Source organism: Emys orbicularis, chromosome 9 (genome assembly GCF_028017835.1).
Source record: "Emys orbicularis isolate rEmyOrb1 chromosome 9, rEmyOrb1.hap1, whole genome shotgun sequence".
Classification (NCBI taxonomy): domain Eukaryota; kingdom Metazoa; phylum Chordata; order Testudines; family Emydidae; genus Emys; species Emys orbicularis.
The window spans coordinates 27095444-27110496 of NC_088691.1; the positions used below are offsets into that span (position 1 = coordinate 27095444).

The following is a 15053-nucleotide window of genomic DNA, read 5'->3' on the forward strand; positions in this document are numbered from 1 at the left end:
ACAATGTACGTGAGACTAATGCGTCCTGATTTCAAGCACGTATATAGTCCGAGTTGTGTACACCAGTCCTAACGTGTGCTCAGTGAAGTTTGTTACAGCAGCATTGGATGCGGTCACAGTCTAACCTTATTTTAACCAGTCAGTGGCGTCATTCAGGTTGCTTTCTGAGACATAAACAAGCTTTCACATTTTACTTCCTCTTCTAGCTGCACAAGTCCACAGTTATCAGCAGGATTGCTGGGCAATAAGGTAAGGCTGTTTTTCAAGCTCTGACTCCATGTATTAAAGCAAAAACTAATGAACCTGCGCTGTTGGAATATGCTACATTAAAATAATGCTTTTCTTGTGCTTTTCATTGTGGCCATTCCATTGTCAATGCAGGAAAATTACAATGAGATAAGCTTGTTGTAGCGCTCTTTGTTTTACTAACTTTATATTGTAAAAAAAATTTGCAATGAGTGTTTTCTCAAGATAGCTTTTCCATCAAGATAAAGATACAGACAGAGATTGTAGAAGCACAGGCAAAAGCAGTATGATGATTTGATCTGTTTGCCCGCCAAATTTTTGCAAGCTTGGAAGAGCTAAAGTAGTAGCTGTAATAAACCACTGGTGCCTGAGAGAGTGAAATTTTATGCTCTTGCAATTAATAGTATCTTAATTACTATCAAATGTTGTTACAAGAGGTCATTTTGTTCTGTGGTGTAATTTCTGAGTCAAAATCAGTACAAATCTTTTATTTTTAAATTGTATTTGATGGTAACGGAAATTCCAGCACACCGCTATTTCATCTAGCAAAGGATTTTTATTAGAATCAAAAGATTCCTTGTTCTAGCTGTTGTTTATATGTAATCTATGATGCTTTGTAATTAAATTGTGAGAGCAGAATGATAATATTCCTTTGAGCTGGGTGATGGAAAACACAATGTGACAAAAGTCTAAAGGGTGGGACTCAATGTTCTCAGAGACTATCAGGCAATTGCCACTGATATGAAAACTGCAGCATGGATTAGGATTGCAATTATTAAACTGGATTAGACATAGCTTGATCTCTGATGGATGCATTTAAATCACGCTTTCTAAAGCTTCTTTACTTAAGACTCCTTAATACTCTGGCAATCGCTCAAACAGGTAGCTAGAGATCGGAGGGAATTTAATAGTGCAATCCCCTGTCAGGTGGCTGGTGACTAAGTTTGTGCATCCTGAAGGTAACTACAGACAAAACTCAGCAGCACACTGGGTTCCAAAGCTAAGTAAATGAAAAGGGAATTCCTCTTTTGGTGAATCAGTTAGCATGCAAAGCCAGTCTTGCCACAGACTCAAGTGGGAGAGACCTTTAGCTTTCACATGAGATTTTAGCATATGAAATAAGGATGTTGGGTTTTTCTTTTTAAAAGGCATAAAGCAGTGGTTCTCAACCTGCGGCCCAATCGGCTCAGAGCTGCGCCCATGTAGGGTGACCAGATGTCTTGATTTTATAGGGACAGTCCCAATTTTGGGGTCTTTTTCTTATATAGGCTCCTATTACCCCCTACCCCCGTCCTGATTTTTCATACTTGCTGTCTGGTCACCCTAGGCCCATGTGAAATCCTCAGGGCCATACTGGTAGTATTGGATGTGGCCCACATAACACATTGTGGGCCACGTATGCGGCCCACAATAATAAATAGGTTGAGACTCACTGGCATCAGGGCCGGTTCTAGGTTTTTTGCTGTCCCAAGGAAAAAAATTTTTGGCTGCCCCCCCCCCCCCGCCAGCCCTGGGCTCTCTCTCTCCCTGCCCCCAACTGCACCCTCCTGCCGCCCCAGCCCTGGGTCACTGGTAACTCGCTCCCAGGGCAGGTCATTCAGCAGGAATTTTGGATGTGCACAGAACACAGACAGGATTGGTTCCCATATGGTTACAGAACTGCAGTAAAGTGGAACAATTTTCAGCTTGTGTGATTGAAGGATATCTGGATGTATATTATAAGACTGTCCTACATAAATGAGAAAAAGTTGAGGTGCCTTTATTATTCTTTTGTTCCATTCTTTGTTTATATGGGGAATTTGCCAATGCAATATCACTGTCTTCCTTTTAAACAAATAAAACCAAAACTAAAACTAAAAAAAAAAAAAAGCAATGGCTGTTGAAAATAGCAATTCCAGTCCTAATAACCACTGGGAAGCATTTCTTGCTCAATTTATTCTACTTTTTCTACAGCAAGTTACAGTGGATCAGTATATTTGATTTGGGAGAAATGAAGTAACAGCTGTACAAATTGAGCTTGAGCACTCCTGAATTTTGAGGGTGTTCAAATCTGGAAGGCAGGTGCTAGATTCCCTTTCTGAATATTAGCTAAATCTGGAAAGGAAAAGTCAATTTCTGCTTCCATGGCTCAGAAGTGTAAATCCTCCTACGTGCCTGGTACTGTATCTAAAGCTGCCCAGGTCCAGAGCCTCCCCTCCCTTACTTTTCATTTTAAATTCTAGTGGGATCCACGTACCTCCCTTGCTAGGCTTCAGATAGAGAGGTGCACTGTCCATTTAGTCCACCCAATTCTTTCTTTGGGGGAGAGCCCAGGGCTGGGGCGGCAGGAGGTGGGGGGGGGGGGGAGCCCAGGGCTGGGGCGGCAGGAGGTGCAGGTGGGGGCCAGAGCTGAGGCGGCAAGAGGTGTGGGTGCGGGGGGGGTGGTGGAAAGAGCCCAGGGCTGGGGTGGCAGGAGGTGCAGGTGGGGGCCAGAGCTGGGGCGGCAGGGGGTGCAGGTGTGTGGGGGGGAGAAGAGCCCAGGGCTGGGGTGGCAGGAGATGCGGGTGGGGGGAGAGCCCAGGGCTGGGGCAGCAGGGGGGTGCAGGTGGGGGCCAGAGCTGGGGCAGCAGGGGGTGTGGGCAGGGGAGAGTCCAGGGCTGGGGCAACACAGGGGTGCGGGGGGAGCCCAGGGCTGGGGTGGGGGGGCAGCAAAAATCCTAGAGCTGGCTCGGTCCCTACCATTCACAGCAAGCTGCAGCATGAGGTTTCAGTTCCACACTCTTGCCCCTTCCCTTTCCTGTTAATTGCGGCCAAGGGAATGCTGGGAAATGTAGTTCTTTCCCTGCTCCAGGGCTGGCTCTATAGGCAGGGAGCCAGCAAAGGAACTACAGCTCCCAGGGCCTCCTGTTTGTTCTCAGCTCCCATGCTGGATTCTTGTGCCCCTGCAAATTTGCCGCCCCAAGCAACTGCTTGCTTTGCTGGTGCCTAGAACCGGCCCTGACTGGCATAAAGGCTATTGTCGAAATGTGGCCCAATGGATGGTGCTCAGAGCTTTAATCCTGTCAGAGCAAATGGGCCAAATTCATCCCTGGTGTAACTCCACTTCATACCAATGATGAATTTGTCCCAGCAGGGTAGAAGTGTTATGGCAAGGTATCTGGGAAGGTGTGTGCACTTGAATTGGTGCTGAGGGGACAGTAGCACAAACTTTTCCCTATCAGTATGAGTGACCAGTGGAATATTGGAGATACAGGATTGATGAGGAAATATCTTTTATTGGACCAAGTTCTGTTGACGAAAGAGACAAGTTTTCGAACTACACAAAGCTCTTCTCCAGGTCTGGGAAAGGTACTCCTTGTGTCACAGCAAAATGCCAAGTGGATCAGATTGTTTAGCATAAGTAGTTTGCACATATTGTAAGGGACCAAACAAGGTAGGAGTAGTCCCTTAACAATGGGGGTAAAAACCTAACTGGCTCCAAGACTGATCTTGATAAGTTTATTGAGGGGGTTGGTATGATGACACTGCCTACAATGGTATGTAGCCGGTCTGTGACTGCTAGTAGCAAATATCCTCCAACATCCAGTGATGGGAAACTAGATGGGGAGGGCTGTGACGCTCTGTACCTTGGGGGAACACCATGTACTCCCATGTTCATCCTTATAATATGATTATGTGGTATCCAATGCAAAGTTTGTCATGTCGGGTGTCTTCGGAAGGCTCATGATGCACTGAGGATTGTTGTTATAGTAATCTTATCGGTTGTAATTTCATATATATTGTTATGAGGCTGAAAATGTGTCCTCATGGCTTAAAACAAGCACAGGCAAACTCTCCAAGAGCAGAGGGGCAGTTCACACCTCATCAGGGCATGTATGGGACAAACCCAGCCCAGCCTCACAGGAACAAAGTACACTGACCTAGGCAGCAACAAAGGATCTGTTGGACTCTCGAGTGAGTCACCCCCCCCTTCTCTTGGTCAGTTTGGGACTACAATGAGGTAATGCTCACCTGACTCTGAAGGGGGGGGCAAAGCCAAGAGGGAAGAAAGGACATGATAAAAGGGAGAGACATTTGCCATGCTCTCTCTCTCTCTTCTACCCCCATCTACATCACCACCACCAAGCAACTGAAGCGCTGATCAAAGGGGAGTGCCTGGCTGAAAGGCAACCAGCCAGCCTGTGGTGAGAAGCATCTAAGTTTGTAAGGGCACTGAAAGTGTTAAGATCAGCTTAGAAGGCGTTTTGCTTTCATTTCATTGACCAAACCTGACTTTCACTTAAAATCTATCTTTTGTAGTTAATAAATTTGTTTGTTTATTCTACCTGAAGCAGTGCGTTTGGTTTGAAGTGTGTCAGAGACTCCCCTTGGGATAACAAGCCTGGTACATATCAATTTCTTTGTTAAATTGATGAACTCATATAAGCTTGCAGTGTCCAGTGGGCATAACTGGACACTGCAAGATGGAGGTTCCTAAGGTTGTGTCTGGGACTGGATATATTGGCTAGTGTCATTTGGTTGCACAATCCAAGCAGCTTACATGCTAGAGGCTGTGCGTGAACAACCCAGGAGTGGGGATTCTCAAAGCAGAGCAGGGTAAGGCTGGCTCCCAGAGTCGAGGATTGGAGTGACCTAGCAGATCACTGGTCCAGAGTTATTTGGAACCAGGGAAACATCACAAGGGCTCTGAGTTATTACAGACAATTCTTTCCCAGGTGACTGGCTGGTGGAGCTTGCTGAAATGCTCAGGGTCCAACTGATCTCCATATTCAGGGCTGGGAAGGAATTTTCCTCCGGAGTCAGATTGGCAGAGACCCTGGGGTGGAGTTTACCTTTTACTGCAACATGGAGCATGGGACACTTGCAGGTTTAAACTAGTGTAGATGGTGGATTCTCTGTAAGTTGAAGTCTTTAAATCATGATTTGAGGACTTCAGTAACTCAGCCAGAGCTTATAGGTCTATTACAGGAGTGGGTGGGTGAGTTCTATGGCCTGCAATGTGCAGGAGGCCAGACTAGATGATCATGATCATAGAAGATTAGGGTTGGAAGAGACCTCAGGAGATCATCTAGTCCAGGAGTTGGCAACCTTTCAGAAGTGGTGTGCCGAGTCTTTGTTTATTCACTCTAATTTAAGGTTTCACGTGCCAGTAATACATTTTAACGTTTTTAGAAGGTCTCTTTCTATAAGTCTATAATATACAACTAAACTATTGTTGTATGTAAAGTAAATAAGGTTTTTAAAATGTTTAAGAAGCGTCATTTAAAATTAAATTAAAATGCAGAGCCCCCCGGACCGGTGGCCAGGACCCGGGCAGTGTGAGTGCCACTGAAAATCAGCTTGTGTGCCGTCTTTGGCACGCGTGCCATAGGTTGCCTACCCCTGATCTAGTCCAACCCCCTGCTCAAAGCAAGACCAACACCAACTAAATCAACCCACCACCTCCCTAGGTAACTCATTCCAGTGCTTCACCACCCACCTAGTGAAATAGTTTTTCCTAATATCCAACCTAAACCTCCCGCAGTGCAACTTGGGACCATTGCTCCTTGTTCTGTCATCTGCCACCACTGAGAACAGCCAAGCTCCATCCTCTTTGGAACTCCCTTTCAGGTAGTTGAAGACTGCTATCAAATCCCCCTTCACTCTTCTCTTCTGCAGACTAAATAACCCCAGTTCCCTCAGCCTCCCTTCATGTGCCCTAGCCCCCTAATCATTTTCGTTGCCCTCTGCTGGACTCTCTCCAATTTGTCCACATCCTTTCTGTACTGGGGGGCCCAAAACTGGATGCAATACTCCAGATGTGGCCTCACCAGTGCTGAATAGAGGGGAATGATCACTTCCCTCGATCTGCTGGCAATGCTCCTACTAATGCATCCCAATATGCCGTTAGCCTTCTTGGCAACAAGGGCACACTGCTGACTCATATCCAGCTCCTTGTCCACTGTAATCCCCAGGCCCTTTTCTGCAGAACTGCCACTTAGGCAATCAGTCCCCAGTCTGTAGCAGTGCATAGAATTCTTCCGTCCTAAGTGCAGGACTCTGCACTTGTCCTTGTTGAACCTCATCAGATTTCTTTTGGCCCAATCTTCCAATTTGTCTACGTCACTCTGGACCCTATCCCTACCCTCCAGCTTATCTGCCTCTCTCCCCAGCTTAGTGTCATCCGCAAACTTGCTGAGGGTGCAATCCATCCCATCATCCAGATCGTTAATGAAGATGTTGAACAAAACCGGCCTCAGGACCGACCCCTGGGGCACTCCGCTTGATACTGGCTGCCAACTAGACATTGAGCCATTGATCACTAGCCGTTGAACCTGATGATCTAGCCAGCTTTCTATCCACCTTATAGTTCATTCATCCAATCCATTCATCTTTAATTTGCTGGCAAGAATACTGTGGGAGACCGTATCAAAAGCTTTGCTAAAGTCAAGGTATATCATGTCCACCACTTTCCCCATATCCACAGAGCCAGTTATCTCATCATAGAAAGCAATCAGGTTGGTCAGGCAAGACTTGCCCTTGGTGAATCCATGTTGACTGTTCCTGATCACCTTCCTCTCCTCCAAGTGCTTCAAAATGGATTCCTTGAGGGCCATGTTCCTTTTTCCTTTTTTAAAGATGGGCACTATATTTGCCTTCTTCCAATCGTCCAGGACCTCCCCCTATTGCCACGAGTTTTCAAAGATAATGGCCAATGGCTCTGCAATAACATCAGCCAACTCCCTCAGCACCCTCGGATGCATTGCATCCACCCCATGGACTTGTGTATGTCCAGCTTTTCTAAATAGTCCTTAACCTGTTCCTTCACCACTGAGGGCTGCTCACCTCCTCCCCATACTGTGGGTCCCTTCTGGCATTAAAGTCTATGAGTTATTAGTCTCCCTAATTTCCTGGGACCAACACTGCTACAACTACACTGCGTAGTGGAATAATGGAATACATTAGTGGACATTTGATTCATATTGACACTTGTGACCAGGGTCCTAGTGGGCAGCCAGCTGTGGTCACTCAATTAGGGTGAACTGCAAAGAATGGGGCAGACAATCCCCATAAAGCTGGTGGACATTCCAATACTAGATTTACCAAGCCAGCATAAAACAGCTTCTTTATTACCTTACTGGTTACTCAGAAGTCCAAACAACACAGTTCCCTTAAAGTGATCCAGCCTCAGGCCTTCATCCAACCCCTGTCAAATATGATGAAAATTTCTGTAAATCTTATGTCATCATATAAAAGAAAAGGTTCTACCAATCCCAAAGGATCAGACACATTATTGAATGTTTCAGATCTTACCCAAATACACGCTACAGCCAATTCTTATTAACTAAACTAAAATTTATAGAGAGTATGATTAAAAGCTCAATATACCTACAGACATGAGTTCAATTCATTGAGGTTCAGATTCATAGCAGAGATGGTGAGCTTTGTAGTTGCAAAGAGTTCTTTCAGAAATAGTTCATAGGTTATAGTCCAATGTCCAAATATCATATTCAGGGCGTACTAGCATAACTGGGACCTCAGTCTTGCGACTCAAACTTCCCCTGATGAAGCTTAAGCAGATCTGAGATGACAGAATCAGGATCCAAGGATCTTTTTATACAGTGTTCTAGCATCCACTTGACCACACAGTCCTGGTTAAACGATAGGCTTTTGATATAACCTTTTGCTTTCTAAACACCACCAGTAATTCATTACACAAATTAACATAGGGCAATTTATCCATTAGGCAGTCTATTACAAACTTCAAAGAGACATATCGACAATGACATCATTTTGCCCAAGATTTATCCAAATATTAATATTCCCTTTTGATCTCTGAATCAATAGTTATAGTGACAGGCAGGAACTGTCTGTTTACGGGTAATATCTAAGATACACACAATTAGTATTATTTCTAACAATATAGGTTTGCATTTCAAAGTTCTAGCCTATTTAGCATGAATGGCCCTAATTATCATTTGCATACCTTTCTAACATGACTTTAAAGGTGAGCTTTGGGTCATTCAGCCTGCAAGCTGTTTAACCCTTTCTAGCCATGCATCACAACTCTGTAAGACATACGTATTTATCATAGCTAAGAAGCTGTGAGCAGCATTCAGCCAGGAAAGCCTCCCTTTTGATTCAACTGTAGAGCTTTTCACTGCTGACTATGAGGGTTTCAGTTTTCATTGTGACTCCAGCAACGTGCAAGATACAGGAACACTCAGAGAGGAGCGATTCTAGAGGGAGGATTTTGCAACATAGTTAAACCAGTTATAGTGTCTGGTCACCACTTGATGGGCACAACAAAAAAAACAGTAGGGCCAAGGAATGACAGTCCTACACTTGTTGGTCTCAGTTTGAGCATTCCTTTCTTTATATTGCCATGGAAATAATATTTTGCAGACTTCCATCTACAAGTAACCAAGTAATAGTGTGCACCAGTACAGACCGTTTCTTTCCTTGTTACCACAGTCTTACAAATGCAAATCAATTAAGCAAACATCAATATTGTATTTATTCATTATTGGTTTTATTGAAATGGCATGTTCTGAAGAAAATGATCCAGTAGGAATTTGTTTTCGCAGAGGCTTTCACTGTCCATTTGTGACTTCCAAACTACTGTGATATGTCTTCACTATACGGGCAAAAAGATAATTGAATGGAATATGTTAGCTTGCCACCTGTGCTATGCAACATGCTTTTGGTGCCCTTGCTTTGTCAGTAGCTTTGCAGTAAGGGTCCAGTCCTGCCAGGTGTTGAGCAGGATCCTTCTGTATTTTAGCTTAGGGGATAGTTTTATCATGTTTTAAATAAAGTGATTAATTATTGGCAAGCCTAGTGAATTGGTGGGTGAGAATGCTCTATACTTGAGCATTGTTATTATATAAATGTTACCCATAATTTTGCACTCCCAATCATTTCACACTCTTTAGTCCATATTTCATCATATAGAGCCTGACCCAGAGCCCACTGAAATCAATAAAGAGCCTTTTACAGGCCCATCATTCAATTGCTAATTTAATACAGATGTTTAATTTTTATTTTTTGTCAACCACATTTTAAGGGTATTTTTGTAACCATGTGGCTGTGCCCACAATGATTCTGAACAGCTATCTTTGTTTAATTTCCCTAAATCAGGACTTTCCCCTAACTATAACATCAAGAAGTTAGGGGATTTTTCTCTGAAATTATTCTGCTATCAATTGTCTAAAATCAGAACACAAGCTTTTCAATTTGAGATAATCCCAGAAGACATCAAGACACACAAAACCATAAAACATAATTTAAAAATAATCATACCATATCTATCTAGGTGTCTATGTGGCCCTCAACACCATAGCATGTATTTCAACACCTTATTTTCTCTTAGCAGGGTTAGAAATCTCTCTCTAAAGAAAAGGCAAAAAGAAATGAAACATTGTCTAAATCTGACACCTTGTGGCCAATTAAAGAACAGATTATAGGACGAGATGAAAACTATGGCACAAAAATTCCGTTATTCTCTAACCATCCGCAATGCTAGACCTGCATCATTCTGCACCTATATCTTTTCTCTGAGAAAACATGATTCTACACAGCCAAGAAGCAACTCAAACAGTGAGAAAACCTTTGAGGGATAGGTATTTCCTCATGTCTGGAATGCTTGTAAGAAGGTATATTTTGCCATTAGAAAATGAAGGCTGCGTTGCTGGAAATCACTTGTGTGCAGACAATGCTTTACTGAAGCAGGGATGATAATATGTTATCTCAAATGCTTATTTAATACATGGGTTCTTGTAAGACCTGCAGTAGGAGTGGTCTCACTGGTGAGCCAGAAGGCTGTGCTTGATTACATCAAAAGTGCTTATGAACTCTAATTCCTTAGTTATTACATAAAATCTAATAAAGGCTAACTGCACCTAGGGGCATCTGCATGCAAAGGGACTGAAACAGAAATATCCCATTTTGATTTAATTTCAGGTCAATGGAATTGAAATTCATGTAAGAACAGCAGTCCATGGGCCAGATTGCTAAAGGTATTTAGATGCCTAAAGACACAGAGGTTAGTGGTATTTTCAAAAAAGGCCTAACTCCCACTGATCTCAGTCAGCCATTTCAGAGTGTTTCTTGGGTGGGGTGTAGGTGGGTGGCTGTCAGTGCTATATGGCGTTAGTCCGTTGCTGGGTTACTCTTTAAGGAGAAAAGAAAAGCCAGAGGGCTTTTCAAACGAAGGGCAAAAAAGAGAGTGAGCAACAACTGCTGCTCCCAGGGCCTGCTGGCATAGAAAATGGGTGGTCATAGACACTGTTAGCATAAGCAGGCCAATGATTACACCAGTGGTGAATTTGGACCATACCCTGTAGTAGACCATATGCTTCTTAGTCATGTATGAGTAACATGCTACAAGTTACCAGGCCAGCATCTACTTACAGAGACACTTTTGCTGGCAGATGCCTCCTGTAGGTGGTACTTTGCAGAAAATGAGTCATCTGCAGTGAATCAGTATCCCCAATGCTATATCCTCACAGTAAAACTCCCTGCAGGGAACTAAAGTGGAGAAAATTTCCTCACAGAATCCCTCCACCATCATTCCATTGGGATGCCCACCTCTATACCTAGAAGATCCAATGGATTCTCGTGGATCATAGGGGAATGGGAATCAGCAGAAGGCCTGCAACTGCCATGCAGAAAGTCTGTGCTTTCATACTGGCTCTGTGCCTCTGGTGCTCCTCACTCCCTGGCAAAAGGGAGACAATAAAATCCTGCTGCCAGGGACTTCCCTGAGTGGAGCCATGGAAGGAATGTAGAAAAGCAGCTGGGAATCTCATCCCTTTCTTCAGCCACTGTGTGACATTTACATGAAAACAGGAACCCAGTCTTCATTTTTACCCTTACATTGGGTGAACTGGTAAATCAAGCTCACCCAGGATTTTGAGTACAGGAATATCCCCAAACCGAACTTTTCTTGCCTGTATTACCCCCTCTGAGGAGAAATCCTAGTCTGGTTTAAAGAAGGAAAAGTACACCTAATTTAACAGTTTAATTGGAAGTTCCTCACCCCACCCTGATCAGTCTGCAGTTTGAATCAAAGGAGAGTCTGAAAAAGGAAAATATCACCTCAAAATTAAACTGCTCAATTAAAAATGATGGCCCAGGTTTGTGTTGGGGTGGTGGGGAGACCCAGGATGACCACATTTTAAGTGTAGCTCAACGTGTTTGGTGGGCAGTAAGAAAGTAAATTCCATTTGTCTAGCCCAGACTGTAGGTTATCCTGGGCTGTCAGAGACAGGGATTTTTTCTAGGCTGGGTGGAAATCAATCCCTTCTTCATTGATGGCTACAACTTTGTCAGGGTCCCATACTGCTTCCGTGACATGGACCTGGCTCACTTTGAGAAGAATGATTAAGTGGTTAGGGCGCTAGACTGATACTTGCAGTACTTAATTTGTGCCAGGGCTGAGCCCCGGCACCTCTGGGCTCGGCAGTTCCTAGCCCCGGCACCTCTGGGCTCGACTGTTCCTAGCCCCGGCACCTCTCGGCTTGCCACATCAGTTATGACAGTAAAAAATTGCTTGAGCTCTGGCACATCTTTCATTACAAATTAAGCACTGGATACTTGGGACATGCAACTTCAATTCTTTGATCTGCAACAGACTTCCTGTGTGACCCCGGCTAAGTTGCTTAGTCTTACTGTGCCTCACTTCCCCAGCTGTAAAGTGGGGGTAACAGCGCTGCCCTGGCTCACCAGGGCATTGTGAGGATAACTATATTATTGACTGTAAGGTGCTCAGATACTATGGTAATGGGGACCAGGTACATACCTTCGATAGAGGGAAACAGTCTTTGAGGTTTCATAACCCCCAAAGTATCTTACTGCTTGTGAAAAAGCATTGAAGAGTGAGAAGGAGATTTACAGAGGACATGTTGTAGGCTCTACATTCTACTAAATGTAATAATGTAAGTAATGCATATAGTACATGTGATGCAAATATTAATATTGATCAATCTTGCATTGTCTTTGCCTTTACAGCAATTGTTTTGGGAGGCACCAGGGCTTAGTGGCTAGAGCACTAGACTGAGACTCAGGAGATCTGGGTTCCATTCCAGACTCTGCCAGTGGCTGGCTAGGAGACCGTAGGAAAGTCACTTTTACCTCCCTGAGCCTCAGTTTCCCAATGTGCAAAATGGGGATCATGATCTACTGATGCAAAATGCTATATAAGAGCTAGATGTTATGATTATCTTTTTACTCTTTACAGAAATCTTCCATCCAGTCCCAAATGATTGCTCAGACACACTCAAGATGCAGAGCAACGGATCTTCAGAAAACTGTGCTGATCCTAATATAACATTTAAAAACTCTCTATACGCAACCACTTACACCATAATATTCATTCCTGGTCTTCTGGCAAACAGTGCTGCATTATGGGTTTTATGTCGCTTCATCAGCAAGAAGAACAAAGCTGTCATTTTTATGATTAATTTGGCTGCAGCCGATCTTGCTCATGTTCTCTCGTTACCGCTACGAATATATTATTATATAAACCACACGTGGCCTTTTGGGAGATTCCTCTGCTTGTTATGTTTCTACCTGAAGTATCTCAACATGTACGCAAGCATTTGTTTCCTTACCTGCATAAGTATTCAAAGGTACTACTTCCTCCTCCATCCATTCAAAGCCAAAGACTGGAAGCGCAGGTATGACGTCACCATTAGTGCTGTGGTATGGATTGTGGTTGGGGCTGCTTGCTCACCATTTCCCATTATGAGAAACTCTGACTTAACCAACAATTCAAATTTCTGCTTTGCAGATCTTGGAGTCAGGAAAATTGACAGTAAGACAGCTTCTGTGATTATGGTAACGACAGCTGAGCTTTTAGGATTTGTGGGCCCTCTAATTATTATTGTATACTGTACCTGGAAAACAAAAGAGTCGCTTCAGAAATACGAAATGCCTTTGCAAAATGCCAGTGAAAAACGGAGAGCTTTACGCATGGTTTCTATGTGTGCAGCTGTGTTCTTTGTGTGTTTCACACCGTATCACATAAACTTCTTCTTCTACATGATGGTGAAAGAGAATGTTATTACACACTGCGCCATACGCCGAAGCACTCTTTACTCTCAGCCCTTTTGCTTAAGCCTAGCAAGCCTGGACTGTTGTTTGGATCCGATCCTCTACTTCTTTACAACAGCAGAATTTCAGGATCAGTTGTCAAGACACAGCAGCGCAATCATTAGGAGTCGCCTGATGAGCAAGGAGAGCGCCTCGTCGATTAAGGAATAAAAACCATGAGCATTTTTTTTAACCTTATTACATATGAAATCTTGGACTGCTCTATAACTCTGTAGTCAAATAGGTAGAATAGAAACACCTGCAGCTTTACTTGATGGGGTTTGTGATGCTGAAAGTCTTTTGAAATATAGAAAACAATGTTCATTTAAAATCAGCAGTCAAATGGTATGGGTGTTTGAGACTGGAGAACCCCTGACTGGAGTGAACTGGTGGAGTGCCTCACCTGATCTACCTGAACTAGAAAATACTGTAGGGAGCAGTGCTGCCTTTGCAGGGAGATGGCCTGAATGGCCTAGTAGCTCTTTCCTAACTTGTGTGGTTCTATGATCAAGCCAAAGACACTCCAAACACCGAGGCCCAATGTGACCTCCTCTCAGCAACTGGTCTTCTGCAACAGAAATACAGCGCAACAGGGGAAATAATTAACAAACAAAACCAAGCACAGAGACACAAAGTGGAGCCTCCTCGGGTTTGCAGCTTGATTCAATATGGCGACCACATTTCCATAGGGACACCGTTGCCCTTTCTACACTGTGGTGTCGCTAGTGAAAATCCTGTACTGCTAGGGCCTGCTGTTGGCACTAAGCATATTGTGTTATTCACAACACATTTCTATCTCTATTTCACATTTTCGTTCCATCTTTGCTTGTTCTCTCCTTCCATTTCTTTATATCCCTCTCTTCTTCCATCTCAAACATTTTCTCCTTAGTCACACGTAGGTGTCTGGGTATCCTCCTCCCACCTCCCGCCCCTGCCTGCCCTCAGCAGCCTGTGCTACAACAGAGGTCAGGACTCGGCGACTAAGTTCTTCAGCTGACCTCCACAAACAGTGCGGCCTGTACATCAAAGAGTGGGTTCTTCACCTGCTGCCAGCTGCCTCCTCCTCAGCTGCTCACAGTCAAAGTGTGCTATATGGTGCAGGACCTTCACATCAGGACTGCAGGCCCCCTCGTTCCTTGCTGCACATGGCCCTCTTCCGTTAAGCGCTTTGCAGTTCATCCATGCAGTAAAAGGATTGATTTAGTAAATTCAACTAACAAATAAATTAGCAGAAAGAGTGATCTACCCACAATCGTTCCACTAGTTGAAAAAAAAAAGAAGAGAGAGGCCTAATTAATTGAGTAAATTATTAATAATTCCCTCAGCTCTAATGGTGACCTCAATTTGTGTACCCCCCATAAATACATTAGCTATTAAAACATTCAAGCAAACTGCAAAGTATTATTTCACAGAACGCAGAAATTAGCACACTAAAAATGGGTCAAATTCATCCTAGAGTAACTCCACTGATTTCAGTGGTCGTATACCTGGGATTGATTTGGTCAGATGTGTGTGTACTGATTTATCCACTTTGAATGAATTTTAAGACAAAAATTGTCATTAAGTAGCAGCAACAGCATCTACATCTTGCAAAAGTAAGCCTTATGTGTAGCTATAAAACACAAACAAAAGTAGCTGAAACACTTAAGTGTAACTACCTGAATTTCATGTTATTACTTTTTGACTCAGCCAAAAATGCCTTTCCATTTAGTGTCTCCCAGGTTTAAGAGTAGCAGCCGTGTTAGTCTGTATCC

General features: G+C 43.7%; 1 protein-coding gene across 1 annotated transcript; it reads left to right on the plus strand.

Annotated features, from left to right (window-relative positions):
• Positions 1-218: 218 nt before the first annotated feature.
• Positions 219-13470, plus strand: P2RY10 (P2Y receptor family member 10). The gene is made up of 2 exons (XM_065411133.1): positions 219-249; positions 12446-13470. Exon 2 carries the CDS (start codon positions 12490-12492, stop codon positions 13468-13470), a length of 981 nt encoding a protein of 326 aa, XP_065267205.1. The 5' UTR covers positions 219-249; positions 12446-12489.
• Positions 13471-15053: the final 1583 nt, after the last annotated feature.

Excerpts from the sequence above, each read along its gene's own strand:
- P2RY10 (XM_065411133.1), top strand. The coding sequence starts at position 12,490 with ATGCAGAGCAACGGATCTTCAGAAAACTGTGCTGATCCTAATATAACA.